Here is a 21,252-nt window from a genome sequence, read left to right as displayed (position 1 = left end):
ACATCACACACAATCTGGATACAAGATGCACTTTAAAAGCGTCCTTGGTTGTCTGTATCGCTGTGTGATGTGTCATGCAGTGTCTATGTGTGTAAGTGTGTGTCTGAGCACTTACTTTCTGAAGTGTCTGTTGGGAGGAGGAACCCTATGGTTATCCCATGATTAAAAGGGTGTCAAGAAACACACACACACACACACACACACACACACATACATGCAGGGAAAGCTCAGGGGAACAAAATAACACATGAATTACAGACTGTGGCACCAAGGATCAGACAGGCGGGAGAAAGTGCAAAGGGGGCTCTCATCTCTCTGATTAGACGTCTTTCTTCTCTCATGTTTCTATCGCTCACGGATGGCCAAATGACTTTTTATGACAGAGCCCCGTGTTTATCAGACTGAATGTCTCGCTGCCGTCTGTGTCTCGGACAGTGGATCGCTCGATTTTACAAGTTCAAACACAGCGCATTGTTGGAAATGCTTAATGGAAGCACATGGTAGCTTAGTGAACACAAGGCAGGAAGGAGGGAAGCAGGAAAGGAAGGTTGGTGCGATCATGAGGTTTTTATGTGAGCTCATGGGGCTAAAAGAGACAAGGACAGAAAGGATGGATGGAAAGGAAGGAAGAAGAAAGGCTTAGAGTGTTGTGATTAATCCCAGTTTAATATGAGATGAAACAGTTTAGTTTATTGCTCTGCTCAAAGCCTGGTTCTAAGAATGGCAACAGCTGGACTTCAACAGCTACTGGGTGGATTACATTTAAATTTGGTAGATATTCATGCTCCCCAGAGGATGAATCCTACTGATGAGGTTAGCATTTGTGTTTTGTTCTAGCATACTAACTAGTGCTGTCAATCAATTAAAATATTTAATCGCGATTAATCTCATGAATGTCATAGTTAACTCCGATTAATCGCAAATTAATCGCACATTTTCTAAATGTCCCTTGAATTATCATTTTAATCATTTTATCATTTTACTCTTATTAACATGGAAAAGGATAGGCTTGCTTTGTTTGAAGCAAAATCTCACACAATTTAACACTGTCAAAAAACAGATGACAAAAATAAATAAATACTTGGTTACAAAAAAAGCCCCTTCAACAACCCTTTCTAAGGGATCAAAACAGGGTGATACAAAATAAAGTTACAAAGTGCACATCATTGTAAACTAGGACTCAGCCTATATTGCAGTTAAACCATGGCTTAAACTTTCCTTTCTTAAGTTTCCTTTGAACATACAAGCAGTCAGACTATACTGCTCTTCTATTTATTCACCAGAGGTTTATCAACCCAGCCTCTTGTTTCTCTCCAGAAAGACTTACTTGGCTAGCTTGGTAAGCTTGTTCTTAGTTGCAGTATCCATATGCCTCTGTTGAAAGCCATCCATTGTTGCCTGGTTTTGACAAGGAGACGTGGAGAATTCGCATTCGCCGTGTGTTTGGCCATTAAGTGGTATTTCAGACTTGATGTGGTGATAATTTAGTTCACACCGACAATACACACAGACAACCTTGTTCGCATCCATTTCGGCGTTTCGCGCTTGACATCCACACAAACCGGTAGCCTACTCTTTCACAGCTAGCGAGCAGGTAAGACCAAAGATGTGTGTTGGACGTGCCTATTGTTTTGTTTCTGGTTTACAATTGGATCCTGTAGTTTTTGTAACATTACTAGCAGTGGCTACAGCTTATAAAAAACTACAAGTACACAAGGTCACAAAGAGCGTTAATTGCACGATAAAAAAAATGACGCCGTTAAAATTGATTTGCGTTAACGCGTTAATAACGCGATATTTTTGACAGCACTAATACTAACTATAGGATGGATTGCCATGAAATTGATCTCTTCATTTAGCATAGTCATCAAGTCAAATTTTCAGTTCACCCAATGCTTTGTTTTGTTTTCCCATTAGTCTCAGCTGTGCTAAGAGCTAAGTGCTAATTAGCAAAGGTTACCTGTCATTGTGAGCATTTTAGCACACTGATGTTAGCAGCCAGTACAGTCTTACAGAGGCACTAGCATGTATGCAATTCATGTGATTATTCATTCTGGTTGGAAAAACTCTAATCATAACATAATTTAACATCCTTAGTTCACTCATGTTTGAGCTGTTGATCTTATTCAGCTTTCCAGATTTAACTTTCAGCAATCAAAACCCTTGTAAACAGGCTTGATATATTGGAGTCTTTGTAGTAAGAATTTCTCCATGTTTGCACAGGTTGATCCAGCTCTAATCTACCCAAAATCTGTACTCTGCAGCATCATACTTAACTCAACACGACCATATAAAAGTAAAACTACTAAAATCAAAAGACGACTCAAAGCGTAAAATGTTTGCAGCACCCGAATAAATTACAGTGGCTATAATTCATTCTTTTCACCTTTGAGTGCGGCTGTCTCTCATAAGAGGGTGTGCCCCCCCACCCCCCACCCCCACCCCCGGGGTGCCAAGTGAAGCGTTTACCTTGGCTCTGTTTGCTGTGGCTGTCAGCAGGCTGACTGAGGGAGGCGAAATCACTGTGTGACTACTGCAAGTCATTCACTGTAATGCATGCCTTCACACCGATCTCAACAAGAGCAATAAACCAGAAGAAATTGTTCATTTGAATTTAGGCACTCTTCACTGTGCAGCTGCGTGTGTGTTTGTGTGTGTGTGTGTGTGTGTGTGTGTAGTGGGTGGTCTAAATCAAAAAGTCACAAAAGTTCACAAGCTCAGCTTTCATGCTATTTATCGATTTTGGATGGTTACATGTTGACGTTGAATTGGCAGCTTTATCCAACTGTTGGTACATTAAAAAAGTTACACAGCAATAATTATCTCAACAAGCATCATTACGGCTTCAATTAACAGTTTGTGTGTCTCACCATATGTGGCTCTTGTCCTGGCTGGCACTGAGGGCAGGCCTGGCAACTGTTACTGGTCTGGTTAAAGAATTCGTACTCTCCACAGCTGGAATACTCCGCACTGGCAAACATACAACACACCTGGAAGGACAGACAGAGGAAGAGGGACAGACATAAGAAGTGAGTCATGACATATAAATGACAAACACGCTCCATCGAATCATGGAATTAGGGGTTAAATGCTGCTGCTCGGGGGCCTTTGAGGAAGGAGGGATAAGATCCACAACAGTGAAAATTATGAATAAAGAAAAAAGAAATGACTTTTTATCATGCATTCATTGTTTTGATGATTTTGTGTCCTTAGTGAATAAATTATGGTAGATACTGATTTATTCTTTTATTCTTCTATTTGTTTTAATATGTAACTCTGTATTCTGTTATCCATAAGATTGAAAACATAGATACAAATCAATACTGTGTGTAAATATTAAAATAAACTCAGGAAGACTTTTATTTGAACTTTTTGTCATGCATGTTCACACTAATTTTGGCAGATCTGGTTCTCTAAGGTAGTGTTCCCTAACCTTTTTGAGCCACGGCACATATTTTACATAAGAAAAATCACAAGGCACACGTCAAACAAAAATGTCACAAAAAAGTATATTTATTGATATATAATGAAAATCTAGTCTCAGTTTACTTACTGAAACCTGGGCCTGTTTAGTTGAACACAAAGCTGATATTCTTGCAGGAATTGAAGAAAGACACACAGGAAAATTTCACCTGATTGGTGCTCTCAGGCTTAGAGCACTAATCAGGTGAAATTGGATAATCTTCCACGGCACACCTGATGATTTCTCATGGCACACTTATGTGCCGCGGCACAGTGGTTGGGAAACACTGCTCTAAGGAATCTTTTAGCTTTGAATAATTTCAGTCTCCTCAGCAGAACCTAAAATACTGGGTTGCTGCATTTTTATTTAAGCCTGTAGACCATGTATTTCAAGTCATTTGTCATTTGTATTAACAATGTAAAAAAAAAAAAAAACAACCCTCAAACAACATTTGTCTTAATGACTTCACTTAAACTTTCCTTGCAGAGGCCAAATCCAGAGGATTCAATGTTTGCCAGTATTTAAATATTTCGCACTAGGATTTGACCTCATGAATCGTCTGAATTAACCTTCTTGCATGCACAATGTACCAAAAATTACTTGTACCTCCGTTTATTTTTTTGTAATTAGACATACATCTGCCAAAAGGATTTATTCACAACATCAGGAACACAAAAACTTGAATTTACATTACACAACATTACAGCTACATGCTGATTTATATATGATATTAAGGTAAGGTTACCACAGATAAGTTAACTCTACATGTCATCAAATGAACTGCATCATATCCAACATGTCACAGTTGCATTAGCTTGCTGATTTGTCCCACTTTAATACATATTTCCCTCTAAAACCATGAGCACACACACCGTCTTGTGCATTTGCTTGTTTCTGTTTAAGACATTTAAAAGTCCATTATGAGTCGCACTCAACATCTGCAACAGCAGCGGAGATAAATGACTGCAGAGGATGATGGCTGATTAATTCAGTGAAACCGACTGGCTGAGAATCAACATCATCAGTTTAATTGGCAAAAGCCAAACAGCAAAAAATACAAACATCACATCCCGACTTCTTTGTCTGTGATACTCAGATTAGTGGAGATCATTGTTAGATGTGTGTACGCGTGTGTGTCTATGGGAGAGTTTGCACAATAGCAGGATTTGCTTATGTGTCTCTGTATTGTATCTGTGTGTGTGTGTGTGTGTGTGTGTGTGTGTGTGTGTGTGTGTGTGTGTGTGTGTGTGTGTGTGTGTGTGTGTGTGGCATTGTGGCTCACTGTAATAAGTAGCAGCTGGTATTTATAGCTTTACCAGCACACTTTGTTCTTTTCCAAACAAACTAACTGACTTTTAAAAATCATCTGCAGTCCAGAAAATGATGGAGGCAAAGAAAATGAGTGCATGACTAACTCTCTCCATCTCCTCTCTATTGTTTTAATAACATCTCCTCTTTCTCCCCGTCCTCATAACCATGTGATGGCAGCAGACACAAGACGCTGTTTGAGTAAATATACAGATGTATACTGCCTGTGTGTGTGTGTGTGTGTGTGTGTGTGTGTGTGTGTGTGTGTGTGCGCATAGCAAGTGCTTGTATGAAGCCCAATCATCCCAGGCCGAGTAATTTGTTTGTAATTTAAACCAGATTCAGAATGAACTGACCTTTACCTCACAAACCTGACATACACTTACTGGAGTACAAATACAGTTTAATGAACAATGATTTAATCCTCTAATACACTCTCTGATAATCAAGATTCATTACAAAATGAAAATAGGGGACATTCTAGACTGGTGTTTCCTCTTTGTGTTTCTTAAAAGAAATTGCTTACAAAGCAACAAAAGTCAAGTGGTCAAAATCAAAGCAGTAGAGGACAAATTATCCTGACACCAAGCCTGGTTCAAGCTCCTGAATCCTACATTTCCCTTAATGCAGCTCAGTAGTATCTTTAATTAGAGCCCTCTCACCTCCTAAACGCACACTTATTTCAAACCCCACACCTCCAGGTTGTGATGCAGGACTCTGTTTACTTGTGCTGACTAAGCTTGCGATAAGTAAACAGAACTTCATGTGATAAATGGTGGAATGCCCCTTTAACTATTTCCTGTCGTCTACATTTAAATTGTGGTCGGTGATGACCCACTGGAAGCAAAGGCACTCTTCTTTGTCGGTGTGGCACGCATCAATTGGCAGCGTTTTATCAGCGTTCTCTTTTTCGACAGCTGCAAAAACAAACTTTCTGTCACACCAACATTCTCCACGGGTCAATAATACACAGCCAGCTATCCCATAATGCTTTGCGAGGATATTTAGTTAAGTCTAAAGAACATAGTGTACACACAACGCATCCACTGGGTTCTTACTGTTTTCTCTCATAGTTCAGTTTATATTGTTGTTGATTTGTAAAAAACACAGTGTTTACTGAAGCCGGTGGTGCAGGAACAATTCAGACCTTTACCTAAGTAAAAGTACCAATACCATGCTGTGAAAATACTCCATTACCAGTAAAAGTCCTGCCGTGAAAATGTAACTTCAGTCAAAGTATGTTAAGCATTATTATTATTACTTAAAGTATCAAAAGTAAAAGTACTCAGAAGCAGAAAAATGGGCCCTGTGACTGTTGTGTAGTTTATCATGAGATTATTATGATATTATTCTCTTGATCAGTCCATTAATTGTTTGATCAAAAAAGCGTCCATAACAATTACCCAGAGCTCAAAGTGACATCCACAGTCAAAACATCAAAATGAATCAGCCGTCAGAACGTTTGACGACTGATTTTCCGATAGCTGACTATTAAGTGACTTATCAGTGAAGCTGAAATGTTACATACTGTTTGGTTGCTTCATATGTTACAATGCACCATATTCAATGGTGGAAAGAAATAAGAACACTTACTCAAGTGCTGTACTTAAGTACAATTTTGAGGTACGTTTACTTATTTATTAGTATTTAAATTTTATCCTACTTCATACCTCTACTCCACTGCAGTTCAGAAGTAAATACTTTTTTTTAATCGTTTGTCTGACAGCAAAAGTAGAATATTTCCCTCTAAATTGTGACAGAGTAGAAGTATAAAGTGTCATGAAATGAAAAAAACTCAAGTAAAGTACAAAACAAGTACCTTAAGTCTGTGTGTAAACACAGTACTTGAGTAAATGGACTTGCTTTCCATCACTGACTGAAGCTCATCAGTGCCTCTTTCTCAGTGTTGTCTCTGTATGTAATATTATATACACCAGCAGTGAACTTCTCTTCTTCACTTTCCCCAAATTAGTGTCAATTCATTTGATACCACTGGCTAAGTCCAGATATCTCTTTCTTCTTGATGAAGAGTTCTTGTGTCAGCCTGCATGTACACACGGTGACTGATCAGAGGCAAACAGAGTCGGGACAGAGGGTAAGGTGGGGGAGCTTGTTTGGGAACTCAGCCAGTGGGTTTCAACATCAAAACAAGCAGAGAATCTTGAGATTCCCGGTCAGATTATAAAGATATCTGCTCTCTGAAAAACTCGAAGGTTGACTAATTGCTACAAGTGCTGCAGAGTTGTGCAAGCAGCTGGCACATAACAGCTAAAGTCTGGATGATGCAGTGCCAAGTGTGGAGTCGACCGTGGCTGTGATCCATCGTGACGGACCAATAAGAGTTTCTTAGGACACTAGAAATATGATGATGGTTTTTTACGAGTTAAGCTACTGCTTGACAATATTTTACAGAGGGCAAGGAGAAGGAAGGAGGAAATTGAGGAGGAAAAAAACGGAAAGAATGAAAACTTACTAATATTAAGGACAGAAAGACGGACTTCTTCTGACCTCTCCTCTCTGACATTTTTGCGTCTTCTTCCTGGAGACCAGAGAGAAAGACAAAGAGAAACATGTCATTGGCTGTGATGCACTCACGCTTCTGCACCAGACTTCACTCACAAAACAGCAAAGTCATGAATCCAACCATTCCTGCCAACAGTAGAGCTGTCAGTGGGCACACTGTGTGTGTGTGTGTGTGTGTGTGTGTGTGTGTGTGTGTGTGTGTGTGTGTGTGTGTGTGTGTGTGTGTGTGTGTGTGTGGCCCAGATGAGTTCACTGTCCCGTTGCCATCACGTCATCGCCCATAAACATGTAATAGCAACTGAACAGCTCTTGGCATTCCTCTGGCTCATAACTGCAAGAACACATCACCATTGGCTAACCTCTGCTTCAATAAAGGACGGTGATATCACTTAATAACATTTAATTATCTGCCTATCTCGTTGTTATGTCTCTCGGGCTAAAGTTTTTGCCAAACTTACTTGAAATGCCAGTAAAAACAGCTCTCAAGTCTGCTTTCACACCTGTGAGCGCTGTCGCTAGTACTTGTACAACTACCGTTTGCACGTTGTACTGCGCAAGGGTGTAAAAGTTAAGATGCCATTTCTGACTTCCACAGAGTAATAAGAGCTCCACAGCTCCACCCAAATGCTGAGATGCTGTTCAACACACACACACGGTGGCTGTGATGCTGAAGGGGACGCTGGGTAAACAGTCATTAGGAGATTGAGCGTTTGTTTTAACAACCAAGCTGAAATATTTTCCATCCTGCTGCTGAAAACCGTCAGAACGACTTTGGCAAGAAAAGCAGCAGGTTGCAAAGGTGTAAAAGCACCAAGTGGGAAAGGAAACTGTGCTCTGCTCAGTTTGTTAGCTGTCAAATGATGGCGGGTGGTTGGATGGACTGCTAACGCCGCTGATGGCAACACTTCATGCGGCCTGTGAGTGTTTATCTCTGCAGGGCTCAAATGAACGTATATCTATATGTCCATGTGAGTCAGAGCGCCTGTGTGCTAATGTGTCATTGCTTGTTTATTTCCTTGTACATGTGTGTGCAAGATCAAGCCTGGGATTATATTTAATGTGTGTTTGTCCTGCTCTGGTGCGTACTGAGCACGGAGCATTTGCGTGTGTCTAAATAATGTCATCGTTGTAATTGAAAGGATATGTGTTGGCCCGGGTCCTCAGCAAAGACTCACCCCTCCGGCTGCGTTTGAGTGGATGAGCCCAGAATCACAAACAACTTAGAAAAATTTATATAATCAGAAAACAGAGTCCTCTGGTGTAAATTACTGCCCTCAGAAGAGGAAAAAAGCGGAGCGAGATGATTGGTGTGCAGCGTTTATTAGTGAGAAATAGACTCGATGGGTGTGCTCTGCTCTTTGCCTCTTTAAATCATCACTGGGAGATGTGCAGGGAACCTCTCTTCACTTCAAGCTGCCTCACACTCAGCGTCCTGCTCTGTTTGCCTTTTAATGTCTATGTAAAACTAAAGTGGCACAACCAGCCTGCACGCTTGATTAAACAGCTTCATTTAAAGGGCCACGCTATAAATTATGTAATTCTCACTACACGTCACATTTTCCCAAGATGCCGGGGGTTTTTTCAAGCCCGTTCTCCCTAAAAATCTGCATGTGTGTGCGCGCGGGCATGCGTGTGTGGTCTCTGACAGAGTGGGAGTACAGATAAGAGCACGTTGGCTGAGTGTTTCCACAAATACGACGGAGCAGCTGGGTGTTAAATTACTCCCCAATTATAATTTGTTTCTAATCTACAAGCAATTACAAGGTTGCGTTTAATATTTCGAGCTAACAAACTCCTGCGTTATCAGCGTCAATAAGGCCTAAAGAATCAAACGCGCCATCCTTTGATCAGCTGAGCGAGCGGTTCAATGGATTTTCTGGCCATTAAGATCAAACACTGAAAGTCACTGTTGCAGCCAGTCTTCTAATAACGAAAATGAGATGTGGAAACAAAAGCTGGATACTTTGTTTCTTGCTTGTTTTATCATTATTTTTCGGTGCCCCGTGTTTTGGACAATTTAGTTTTTGTCCAAGATGTGTTCCTGCTCTATAAGACGAGTCATTTTATATGTTTTCTGATTATTATGTTTCTCTTACGCTGCATTTTTCTGGTCTTATTGCTACAGTGCAGTTTTAATTTGTGGTTATTGTTGTGTTAATGAGGGCCACAGGAAGACTAGCGGCCACTCTGTGGAAGCTAATGGGATCCAATAAAGAATTAAGAATAAAGGATACTATCAAACAAACCCATACGGGCCAGTATTACAAATCTACTTTTTCCCGTCTGCTGAGGTAACACTTATTTTCACAGCTAAATAAGATTTTAAATCATATTTATGTACCCTGTATTAGCAAAAGACTACAAGCCCAAACACTGTCAGTGGTGGAGTTAAAGCATGCCCTCACACACACATAAACTGTAGCTATACACAGACACACCTTTAATTACTGTTATTGGCTTCATTTCTCATGGAGCCTCCTCGAGTGTTAATGACTAGATATGAAGGAACGATGCAGGTGGATGTATAAATGTGTATATAGATACTTTTCTTGGATCTAGGGCTTCCACACATGCTTTGGAAAACAATCATGTCTGATTTCCTGGTTTTAAAGGGGGCCCAGTGACACCCTAAACCCTGCTCACAACACAGCCAGACCCCCCACAGGAGGACAGAGACAGGAAACGTTTAAGGCCGTAATTTGCTGCCATTATTTATTAAAATGGATCAAGGAGCTTACCACCATAACGTGCCCAAGAAAGTGTATACTGGATTTATGTAACAAGTTCTGAAATTTAATTGGGTATAACACATTAAAGTGAATGGATGCATGAGACGCTGCATCCTGCACAGGGACACCTGTTATCTGAAGGCGAGCGCAACAGTTAGGAAGTCAGCTGTTGTTGTTTTGGGGGCACAATGTGCTCATAGTACAAGAGCAAACAGACTGTGGCTCGACAGGCTGCAAATTTCAACAATTTATATGAGGATAACAGGATTCTAGGATTCTTTCAGGGGAATCTAAAAACTTACAATCCTGGTGTGAATCCTGTGTATATAACCTGCAGTGATAATTAGGGATATTGCACAGAAAAGTGCAAACTCTCTTATTCCACAGATCCATAGTAGTGATCTGTTTTTTTGTTTTTTTTGTAATGCTTTGTCGTGTCATGTTCTTGCAACACAACCAAAAGTATGTCTGTGCAGGTTGAAGTAGCAGATATTCCGTGTTTGACCTTTTTACAACAGCAGACAGCGCTGGTTTCCATTAACAATGAAGGAAATCCCTCCTTAACCTTTACCAAGTAGCTTGTAGCTGCCTAAACTTGACCATGCTTCCACCACAGGAGTGGCAGACAGGAAAACAAATGTACCAACACGGTCGTCTTGGCATAAAAGCGTGTTATTGTTTTGATTGATGTGCCCTGAGGTCGGAACAGTTCAGTTCAACACATTAACAGCTGAACTTTAAATCCACCTGAAGCTGTCGGAAGCATCAAAGTGTGTGTGTGTGAGAGAGAGGGAGAGGAGGAAGCCGCCACTCTATCTGCTATCGCAGGTCAAAATCTGTCTGTCTGGCTCCTAAACCTCTGATTTCACTCTTCCATGTCGCAGGCTTCAGTGAAAAACCTTCTGATCTTCAGTGATGGCTAATTCCCCAACCCTGAGGGTTTGATCTTGCTTAATTACAGCTCTCTCTCTCTCTCTCTCTCTCTCTCTCTCTCTCTCTCTCTCACACACACACACACACACACACACACACACACACACACACAGATACACACGCACATTAAGACATACAGTAGATAGATGCCCTACAAATGCGCACACATACGAGTTGGCTTCTGAGACAAAATAGGCTTAATTGCGCAAGTCATTGTGGTGAGACCACAACCGGTGTGTGCGTGTGTGTGTGTGAGTGTGTGTGTGTGTGTGTGTGTGTGTGTTGCAGCCAAGGAGATAAAAGGGTATAGCACTTTTTTTAAATCAGGAAATGAAGAGCTGCCAAATGGCTGTGGACCCCCTCAAGGCTACTCATTATGGGGTTAAAGTGATGTACAGACAGACACACTCACACCAACGCCACTGCGTTTGAAGACTCCTGTGTCTCCTGACACTCCACTCTACCTCTTTCTACCCTCTCTCTGTCTCCCTAACCCTCGCTCTCTCTGTTGGGGCAGGTCTGAGATGAAAGTCAGCTCAAGTCTTTTGCCCCCCGAGGGTATAAATCTTCTAACGACCACAAAATCTCTGATAAATAACCCTTCTGTCTTTAGCTGTGTCATTACCAGGTAGAGTCTGCGCACTTCTTTGTGGCACCAGTACAACGCGGCGACCGTACTGGGCAGCTCCCAGTGCGAACGTGTAAATTTAAAGCTGAGGAAAACTGCTGACTTTTTTTCTGGACAAATGAAAGTTTTTTAAAGCCTTATTATTTTGCAACGTTTGACGGAGACGGAATAACATTTTGTTGCAACCCCCCTCTCTCCCGCCCTTCATTAGGTCTGTCTTCATCTCTGTTTCTCATTTGCTTGCGTTTGATTGCTCTTTTTGTCAGCACAGGAAATCCAACATGAAATTCCTATGGGGAAACAATTCACTCTGCATCATTAAAAAAATGCACAATAACAAACCAAATGACCTCAAAAATTCATATAAAGCAATTCAATGGACCCTAAAGGAAGACATCTTTCATCGAAGTTCCTTGGCCTACAGTGACAAGTATAATGCTTTAATATCATTAAAAATCCTGCACAAAACTTCAAAGTGGGATTAAGTGTGTATTGATATGGACTGCAGCTAAATAAGACAGGCAAATGTGATAGACTTAGCTAAAAGTCATTATGGGGATGTGAGGACCCTGTAGGTGAAAGGAGGGGTTGCCATATGGAAATTCCCAAAGATCAGCTCATGCAAACACACATATGTTAAATACACAAGGACTCCTGTTCATTCTCTACACTCATTATTTTGTCTGAGCGGACGTCCTCCTATAACAACCAGTCAGTCTCTCAGTATTCATCCTTGTGTTTGTATTCTTTGCGGTAATGCTTTAGAGCACACCGTGTCTTGATTTCTATAAAAAGACCATTAAACACAACTAAAACGAGGATTGGCCTGACTCCACTAATCAAGTGATGGGGTCTTGGTGGACTCAAAACATTTTAAGTGATTAGTTGTTTTTAATAAGAAATGGGAAAGTTATTGGGCATTACTTAGAAATAATAGCAGCGTCACCGGCACAGCAATCATCCTGACAAATATGCTTTGGTCTTTAATAGATTTTTACTGCCTGATTAGTCTGTGGTAGGTTAGTTTCTCCCCCTGTTCTGCCCAGTCCCCTGCAGTCTTTATCATTACAACAACAGATTCCCAATTCCCAAAAGGCTGAGGAGCTGTTGAAAACATAAATGAAAACAGAGTGCAATCATTTGCAGATGAACTGTGTTTACTGGCAAAGGTTTTACGAAGTGTTTCCGAGCCCATGTAGTAACATCCTTTATCCAATCATGTGTTCACAAGGTGGTGAACCTCGCTCCATCCTCGCTTATGAACGACTGAGCCTTTCCAGGATGCCCCTCTCACACCCAATCATGATACTATCACCTGTTACTAATGAGCCTGTTTACCTGTGAAATGTTCCAAACAGATATTTTTGGAGCATTCCACATATTTCCCAGTCTTTAATTGCTCCTGTCCCGACTTGTTTTAAACATGTCGCTACGGCAAATTTAGAATAAGCAGATAATTACAAAAATCAATGAAGTTGATGAGGTAAGACTTTAAATCTTAAAGTGTTTGCACTGTTTTCAATTGAGTACATGTCAAAAAGGATTAGCAAGTTATGAGATTCTGTTTTATTTATGTTTTACACACTGCCCAACCTTTTTTGAATCGGGGTTGTAACTCTGCCTCTGGCCTCCGCTGCAGCATAACATTTGGGAGATTCAATATATCCCCAATACAGCAACAAGACAGCAATAAGTACAATGGATTGCACAACCAAGCCAACAGTGCCGCTACTGTCAATAATAATAATAATAATAAAACATACATAAATATCATCTAACAGTATTAAATGCAGTTTCTTCAACCTTTGATTTGAATGTACTGGTTTGTATTTAAAACAGACGCCACATTTATTCTCTTATTTAGGGGTCAAATCCCCAAAACAGAAATTGGCCTGCTTCATATATGCTTCATGTATGTGATTCGCTGATTTAATTCTATTCATTAACTTCTTTGGGAAATATTCCAAAGAAGTATCTTTCTAGCTTAATGTCACTCGGTACCATTACCAGCAGATTGTTGGAAACAACTTTTACCATCTGTGTTTAACCCTGTACAGGATATTCATTACACCGGTTATGACTTTGTGCCCCATTAAGTAATAGGCCAATCAGTGGTGAGGGAACTCGGCCAAGAAGCAAACCAATGAAGAAGATGAAGAAAGTGGTTAGAGGATGCTTTCTTCCTCTGCGCTTAATTTCTGATGACAATTAAATCAGCAGCATGCGGTTCCAGGGGTCTCTGTCAACCTGGTTTTGGTATTTCTAAAAGGAAATCTGGTTTCCATTGAAATCCTTCTTTTTCTTCCTTTATTTATTTTTTATTTCAAGCAAACTGCTCTACTCTCTTTTTATTTGATATCTTTTAAATGTGAAGAAAGTGCTTGTTATACAAATAAAATTGTCCGTGTTTGGACTGGACTGCACACTGCTTGGCTGAAGCTGCTGGTACCTCATAATTGATTTTGCAGATTGGCTATCAAAGACGAGCATCAGTCTAATGTCTAACTCTAAAAGAAATATCATATGGGCCCCATGCATCAGCAAACCACGACCTCGACTTAACCCGGCCATAAACACACTCACACACTCGCAGACATACTGCTTCCAGGCCATAACCAACTTCCAAAGTTAATCAACGCTGTGCTGAGAAGCCAATTATTTTATCCTTTTACAGACCAACTTCTCAACCTGCCAAATCCAAGCAAGATCTCAAACACATGTTCTGACACACAACACCCCAAATCCTGCATCTCTGAGCCCCCTGACAGAGAGGTGGTCATCATTAGCTTCACTTCACATGATGCAGATGTCTGTCTAAAGAACATTCTCCAACTATTACTGAATTTAGTAAACGTAAACACGTGAAAACTGTTTATTTTAAGCAACTTCCCACCTCATTAGGCCTAAACCAATGAAAAACTACCTTGAACTGTTGCTAACCTAGCTAGCTAGCAAACGGGTTATAAAGAAAATCAGCAAAAAGTGCCACAATGAAAATAAGAGAAATGTAAATCATCAATGATCTGAATTCTCTCCGGTAATGAAACTTCAATCTGTTGGGTTTGTAGATAAAACTTGAAGCAGAAAACGGCAAACACTGTGGATTCCCCCTCCATCGAGTTCCTGCAGTCTGTCATCTAAACCTCCACCAGCTCTGGTGATAAACTCTCTCCAACAAAACTAATTCTATCATATATTTGTTTATCTTTACACTGGATGATTGTGGCTCTGATTCTATCTACTTTGTTATGTTTCATATCAGGTTTCCACTCAAGTAGGTCTGTGATAAAGGACTTAAACAAAAACAAAGCAAAGCCCCGAGTAAACGTTAACACTGGGATTGTGAATTCTTAATTGTGTGGATATTATAATCAGAGAAACTTGTCCTACAATAGACTATAATCATCAGGAGAAGAAATCAGACCATTTCATTCAGTGTAATGCCATGTCATTATTGCACCGTGGTCATAATCATTGCTCTGCCTCTAATAATTTACCTAAAAAGCATCAAAACGCACATCAGTTTAAGTACTCCTGAAAGTTCTGCTCTGACTTTTAATCAAAGTGTGTGTTCAAGAATTTGGCCTTTCCACTGTCAATCCATTTTTAAGTAATTATAAGTGCTCCTGTCTGTCTTTTTTCCCTTCAGAAGTGAATTATGAAGGAGGAATGTGCTGCTGGCATTTTGTCTCCTTTCTATGATTTGGAGGTAGTTGGAGAGTAAATAGAGGGGTGGTGGCGGGGCTGTCAGTCAAATTAGACCAACCGCTTTCACATTCAGCTGAATCAGACCACGAGTGTGTCTCAGAAATTCTCGAAACAGAACTCGCTGCTTGGAAAAGAGATCTCAAAAGAACAGCAGTACACTTGCAATAAAATCACTTCACTTTTCTATGAATGAGTCCTGAAGCCCACATATGAGTTAGCATTGTTGCACTTGCAGCTCCCTCATCTCAAAGTCAATGGGTAGTGAATACAAGCTTAAGAGATTTTCACATTTTGTTCTATGTGTGTGTTTCTGTGCGTTTCTTTCATCACTAGCCTCAGTTGAACAGGTGAGACTCATGATTTTACTCCTTCTCTGACTATTTTCAGCTGTGAAATTGAGCCCTTCTTCACAAGCTAATATTTGTATACTCTTTGTACCTATCCTCTACAATTGATTTGATTTTGTATCTTTTTATTATCTTTTTGTTCTACGTGTTCTCTTTTCTACCTCTCCTTTTTATTCTTGCTCTTGTAACAAGTGAACTTCCCCTGAGTGTGATCTTATCTTATCTTATAACACAAAATACATCAGTAAAAACCCCAATTAAGCTTTGACATGTCTTCAAAAAGGTGGTTGCTAACAAATAGCTAAATGAGACGACAGAGGTCGTCGGAGACATTAAATGTCATCACGTTGGACACGGACACTCATCTAATTGCTAGTCGTGCTCTTGCAATGTAACTCAAACTTGCAAACTTGTAGATTTATCTTTTTTTTTGTGGAGGGAGGCAGGGCGATGCTGACTCCCGGTTTGACCCACAAAAACACGTCATCCCTGCAGCACACGAAACATCTTTATCAGTGCTAAAGGAAGTCAAACTCACTGACCAAAGTAGCCATCAAAGCTCAGCTATCATGAACTAAATGAGCCAGAAACACTGTAGATAAGTCTAATTTACAACATGATTACCGTCTAAGTTTGATGTGAAAATAAACCCATGATCAAAGTGATTTCCAACTTTGGAGACAGACGCAGACCTCAGACAGCAGCTGGCTCTCATCTGCTGACTAAAGATCCATTTACTCCAATCTCATCTAACTGCAGCATCGTTATTTATCAGTGCGAGCTGCCTTTTCACGGGAGTGTCAAAACACGCTTTGCGGCAACTTGAATTTCCAACAACAAATCAGACGAGGAAGCTACGCTAACTGGGACGCACAAGGAGTTGATGGCTCTACAGCAGAGAGACTTCATGCAAAGACTTAATTCCTTAAATAATGTGCAGATTTTCCAAGAAGCAGAGACACACCTCTCGTAACATTAGCACTGAGTAACACGTACGGCCGGAGCGCTACATGAAATGTGTGTGCTCCTGTCCGTGCACATATGTGCGCTTGTGTGTGATGTTTCTTCATCTTTTGATTGCTTTAATTACAGACTTACTGTCAGCTTCCCACTCGGTGCGCAGGAAAAACAAACTCTTAGGGCACATGAAAAGAAGTCACACATGCACACACACACACACATACGCACACACACTTGTAACACACACCTATCCCAGCTCCAGTCAGTCAGTAGACTCTTTGATTCTCTGCCTGCCGGTGATCTGTCTTTCATCGTCTCCTCTCCCTGATCCCTTGTTCCCTTCTTTGGCTCTGCTGGGGCAGAACATCTCTCTCTCTCTGTCTCTGTCTCTGTTTATTTTGCAGTGGCTGTAGGTGGGAAGCCTAATCTGCAACCAGCCATCATCTGTATGTATTACTGCCCCCCCCCCCCCAGCTAACCTACAATAAAGGGATTGCAGAACAATCCCATCTTCTCCGGTAAAAAGTTCCATATATTACGATATACGTATTAGGGTACGTCTCATGGTGTTAGATGATTCCCTTGTTGGTAGACAACGGCGTGCAGTTAACGAAGCACTGAAGAGTGCACCATACAAGGACACCACAGCAGCTCTGATATAAATGACCTCACTCACAGACTTACTGTCATCTGCATTGTTCATTTTTGTTTGTTTCCAGATGTCAGCATTGCGATAATAAGCTGGAGGTGTGTGTTTGTGGAAATTTCTTACAACAAATCTGCGGGCTCTTGGTGTGTTTCTTGCGGGTGGATAATTCTAGTCTGAGCAGCAGCTAATTCATGATGGATGGATGTGGCTGAGAGGTTGGAGGAGCGTAAATCCTCGTCAGCCCACAGAAAAAGTAAAGAGTTTAACAATTTTAAGTACTTACTCAGCGGGTTGAAAGGTGCAAGGCAACAGAAGCGTTCATGCCTACCTCGAGTAACTCTGCAACTATGAGAAACACCATCAGGGCGTAATAAGGATCACACATTCACCCCTGATCTGACACCCATCTGCACAGGTGTCCCGACCAACAACATGATCCCTCACCTGCTTCCCACCTGCCAACTGTCTCACCAACCAAGCCAGAAACAGCGTATCATGAGATTAGACCTGGCATGGTGTGCAAAAGTTGTTCCTTGAAGCAGCCGCCAGCACACAACAACCAATTTTAGCTTCATCTTAAGGCACGAGTATTTTTGTGCGTTCTGTAAAATAGGATTTTCAACAACTCATTGAGTATATCTGTTTTTCCACAATGTAAAATTTTAAGTTTCAGACTCTGTGTACTGGAAATTGATGACTAACTGAAGAAGGTTCCCCATGTGGAGGACTCTTAAGTAGACACAAATTAGACCACAAACCCCAATTTGATTAAAGTTGCTCCCTGGGGCCGACATGGCGAGGTTTCAACTGTTCATTTAGCATTGGTTTGTTGAACTGTCTGCACTGTGCATGAGGAAAGAACAGCAGTGAGAGTGCAACCTATGATTAGAAAAGGTTTTTTTTTTCCATTCGTGTTGCTTTGCTGGGATTATTGCATGTAAATTAAAATATAATGAAATGCAGCTACCGCTTATTTTGCCGGGGACCTCCTGGAAGCCCCTCAGGGAGTACTGAAGACCCGCTGCTTCATTCAAAATGACCTTGTCTGTCCTGGCGACTGTGAGTTCTACTGCAAAATGAGTGACGCAGACAAATGATTTAGGGCATGTTATTGTCACAAGAAGCCTTTTGTTTCCTCTTTTAAGAACAGTGTGCATCGGTTTGTACGCTGTCAGTGCTGAGCGCTGCTGATGCTCGTCATACTGATGCAGATTATTTCTGAAATGCTCTCAAGCCTTCCACATTAACATACATTCGCACTTCTTTTCCCTCGCTGTTAGTAATCTCAACATAGACTTCAATATTCTTAAATATGAATGCATTATTACTTTGGACCTTAATGCATTGAACAATTATGCACTTATTCTGTGAGCTACTCTTTGTTTTACTAGTCAGACTTTTATGCTTACTTGGGTACTGAGGAACAAGTATTTTTGTCCTTTTTCCAGATATAATAAAAACCCGAAAAACAAATGTCAGCCTTGAAGTTGACAGCAAAACTTGTATTCTTTTGATTTATCTTATTCTGCATTGCCAGATTATCCCCATATATCTCCTGTTCTCACATTCTCACGGACAATTATTGCAAACCTATACATTAAACACAATGGATCGCTGTCAGTCCTGCACATGGTCCTTGTTCTGTTCAAGCAGTTTGGATAAAAGCCTGCAACAAACAGTCGTGCCATAAATTAAATGTAGTAACCTAATGAGCTGAAATAACTTCACTTCCAAATGTAAACTCTTTCTGACGTGTTTAGGAGGATTTTGTCTTAGATGTGTGAAGCATTATGAAACATTCAGCCTCAACAGGCCTCCAGAGCTCTATAAATTTCTCAACGGGGGGAAATGGATATGCTGTGTGGATTGGAATCAGCTGCGACATAAATCTCAACAATAACTTTCACAAGACTCCCTTTCCTCTCTATGACATCACTCCAAAATAAATAGGGTCATTGTGTGAATTCTAGTATTGAGCAGCATTAAGCGACAGAGCAACCAGTAAGTAAACAAATTATCTATTCACTTCACTCTAGTATAGGATGATCATGACTACAGGCACTGGCTTTGTTAGTTTTTTTTTGCCTTCATCCCTTTAATCCTCTGAAATCATATGAATTTCTTTTGAAGATGAGTTACACTCCCTCCCCTGTTTCTTCTCTGTGTCTCCTTCGCCTTTCTACCTGTGAACATGAAAGATTCAATGGCAGCGGAGACGCGCTGTGCTGGGGGCTGCAGGGGGAGAGAGAGACGCAGATAGAGAGATAGAAAGAAGGAGAGAGAGGGGGGAGAGGTGGGGGAGTGGGGTTAGAGACGGATTGATTTCCACCTCCAGCAGCTATAGTTCAAAGCCAGCCAGAAGACTTCAGAGGCTCGGCAGGACCCGGCATGTCCCCAGCCGGGCCGAGCTGCCTGTCTGCGGGCAGGACTTCCCCCGGGGGCCCCGGGGCCCGGGACAGTCAGGCGGCACCAAAAAAAACAATTATGCAGACAGAGGAGAAAGGTGTGCACGGTCACCGCCGCACACTTGCTCAAATGCACAGAAAAAAAAAAATGCAGTGTCATGTGCAAACTCCCCGACGCATCACATATTACGGGAGCGATATGTCTTATTTTGCACCATTAAGAAATAATTTGCCCTAACCCTTTCACTTTCTGTTCTATTCACACTGATCACGAGGATGAAGTCTGTGTTCGCATCTGCATGTTTGGGACTGAAAAATCACAGCCATGTCAAAAAGCAACTCAGGCCTAAACTGTGAAGGTAGTGATGTGAAAGACATCTCATCTGTCTTCCACCTTGGGCTACAATTTCTGCACCAACATGTACCTTTCCCATTCTTCACGAGGTATTTGGGGGTATGCTTTCTACACGCCGTACACTCAAAAATGTGTTTCGTGTAGGTATAATTCATGCAAATAACAGTATGAGAAATAACATTCCTCCAATCGTGTGCACTTGACAACAAACATGCTGCATGTGCCTTTAAAGCCTGAGATGTAAACTTTGGCCAGTCAGAATCAGCCTGTCAGGAAATGAGATTTCATCTAAATGTGGAAAAGCAGTGTTTCCATAGTTTGACACCAAACTGGAAACTTTAAGATGCACTTTTATGTTGCTTTTGACATGCATCAGCAGTATTTCTATCCTAACTCATGCATTTCCCACAGCAAAAAAAGCACAACAACTCTTAGCTGACTTATTTTTCTTTGAAGTAAAATTACATTAAACCACATGTTTGTTTGGCATAATAAGTGTTGCTCAGGAATTTCCCCGAAGTCTTGCAGCAATCCGTCCTTGCATTCCTGAGAGCGGAGCTGCTCTCACGTCTTACCTGGAGCTCAGAGAGGGGGGCACACTGGTCTGGGTTCTCCGCTGCGCTGCTGGATCTGCGGGCGGCTGATCAGTCCTGGTGATCGGTGATCAATCTCTCGCGTGGTGTCGGATAAGCATCGCCGAGGGACCGTCTGGCTGCGACTTTTTACTCCACACACTCCAAGTTGCGTCTCAGCCTCCACTTTGGTGCATGTCGGCGTGTCTGCAGGCTCCTCCTTGATGGGGAAAAAAGTGAGAAGTTTTCTCCGCCCTGAATGAGAAACAGATTAACGTGTCTCAGGTAGACTCTCGGCGGGGGCAATTAACATGCTGCAGGCTACAACTCAACTGCGCCATCTAGTGGTCGCAGGCTCATCATGACGAATCAAGTCAGTGACCATGAGGAAAACGACTAATGTGCATCAGTTACAGTCTGCACTTCGACAATAATATATGAAAAATATATAAAAACTTAATGAATTAGTTAATAAATGCCAAACGTTAAGTACTGAAGGGTTATTGCACGAGTATTTTAGGGCATGTACCCTAATACACTTTAACACAGACTACTGTACAGCCACTGCTGTGCTTGTTGTCTTCACAGCTCTCTCTGAACATGTACATATGTTTGTGTGTGTATAAATACACGCAGCCTTGCATATTAGCAATGCAACTGTTACTGTCAATT

At 41.2% G+C, this 21,252-nt stretch overlaps 1 protein-coding gene across 3 annotated transcripts in view; it reads right to left on the bottom strand.

Moving 5' to 3' along the window:
* The window catches only part of edar (ectodysplasin A receptor), a 40,219-nt gene extending 19,451 nt beyond the window's left edge, over positions 1–20,768 (bottom strand). For 2 of the 3 annotated variants that reach the window (XM_070975922.1, XM_070975921.1), the window contains exons 1-3: positions 20,584–20,768; positions 7,245–7,310; positions 2,871–2,990 (exon numbers count right to left, since the gene is read on the bottom strand). In XM_070975922.1, coding sequence (XP_070832023.1) covers positions 2,871–2,990; positions 7,245–7,295 — 171 coding nt within the window. In that variant the 5' untranslated portion in view covers positions 7,296–7,310; positions 20,584–20,768. Of the gene's footprint in view, positions 1–2,870; positions 2,991–7,244; positions 7,344–20,583 lie in introns of those variants that run through there. The other variant, XM_070975920.1, reaches the window with a different exon arrangement.
* Positions 20,769–21,252: the final 484 nt, after the last annotated feature.

This window comes from Chaetodon trifascialis, chromosome 12 (assembly GCF_039877785.1).
Source record: "Chaetodon trifascialis isolate fChaTrf1 chromosome 12, fChaTrf1.hap1, whole genome shotgun sequence".
NCBI classification, from domain to species: domain Eukaryota; kingdom Metazoa; phylum Chordata; class Actinopteri; order Chaetodontiformes; family Chaetodontidae; genus Chaetodon; species Chaetodon trifascialis.
This window is presented reverse-complemented; position numbering and strand designations above follow the sequence as displayed.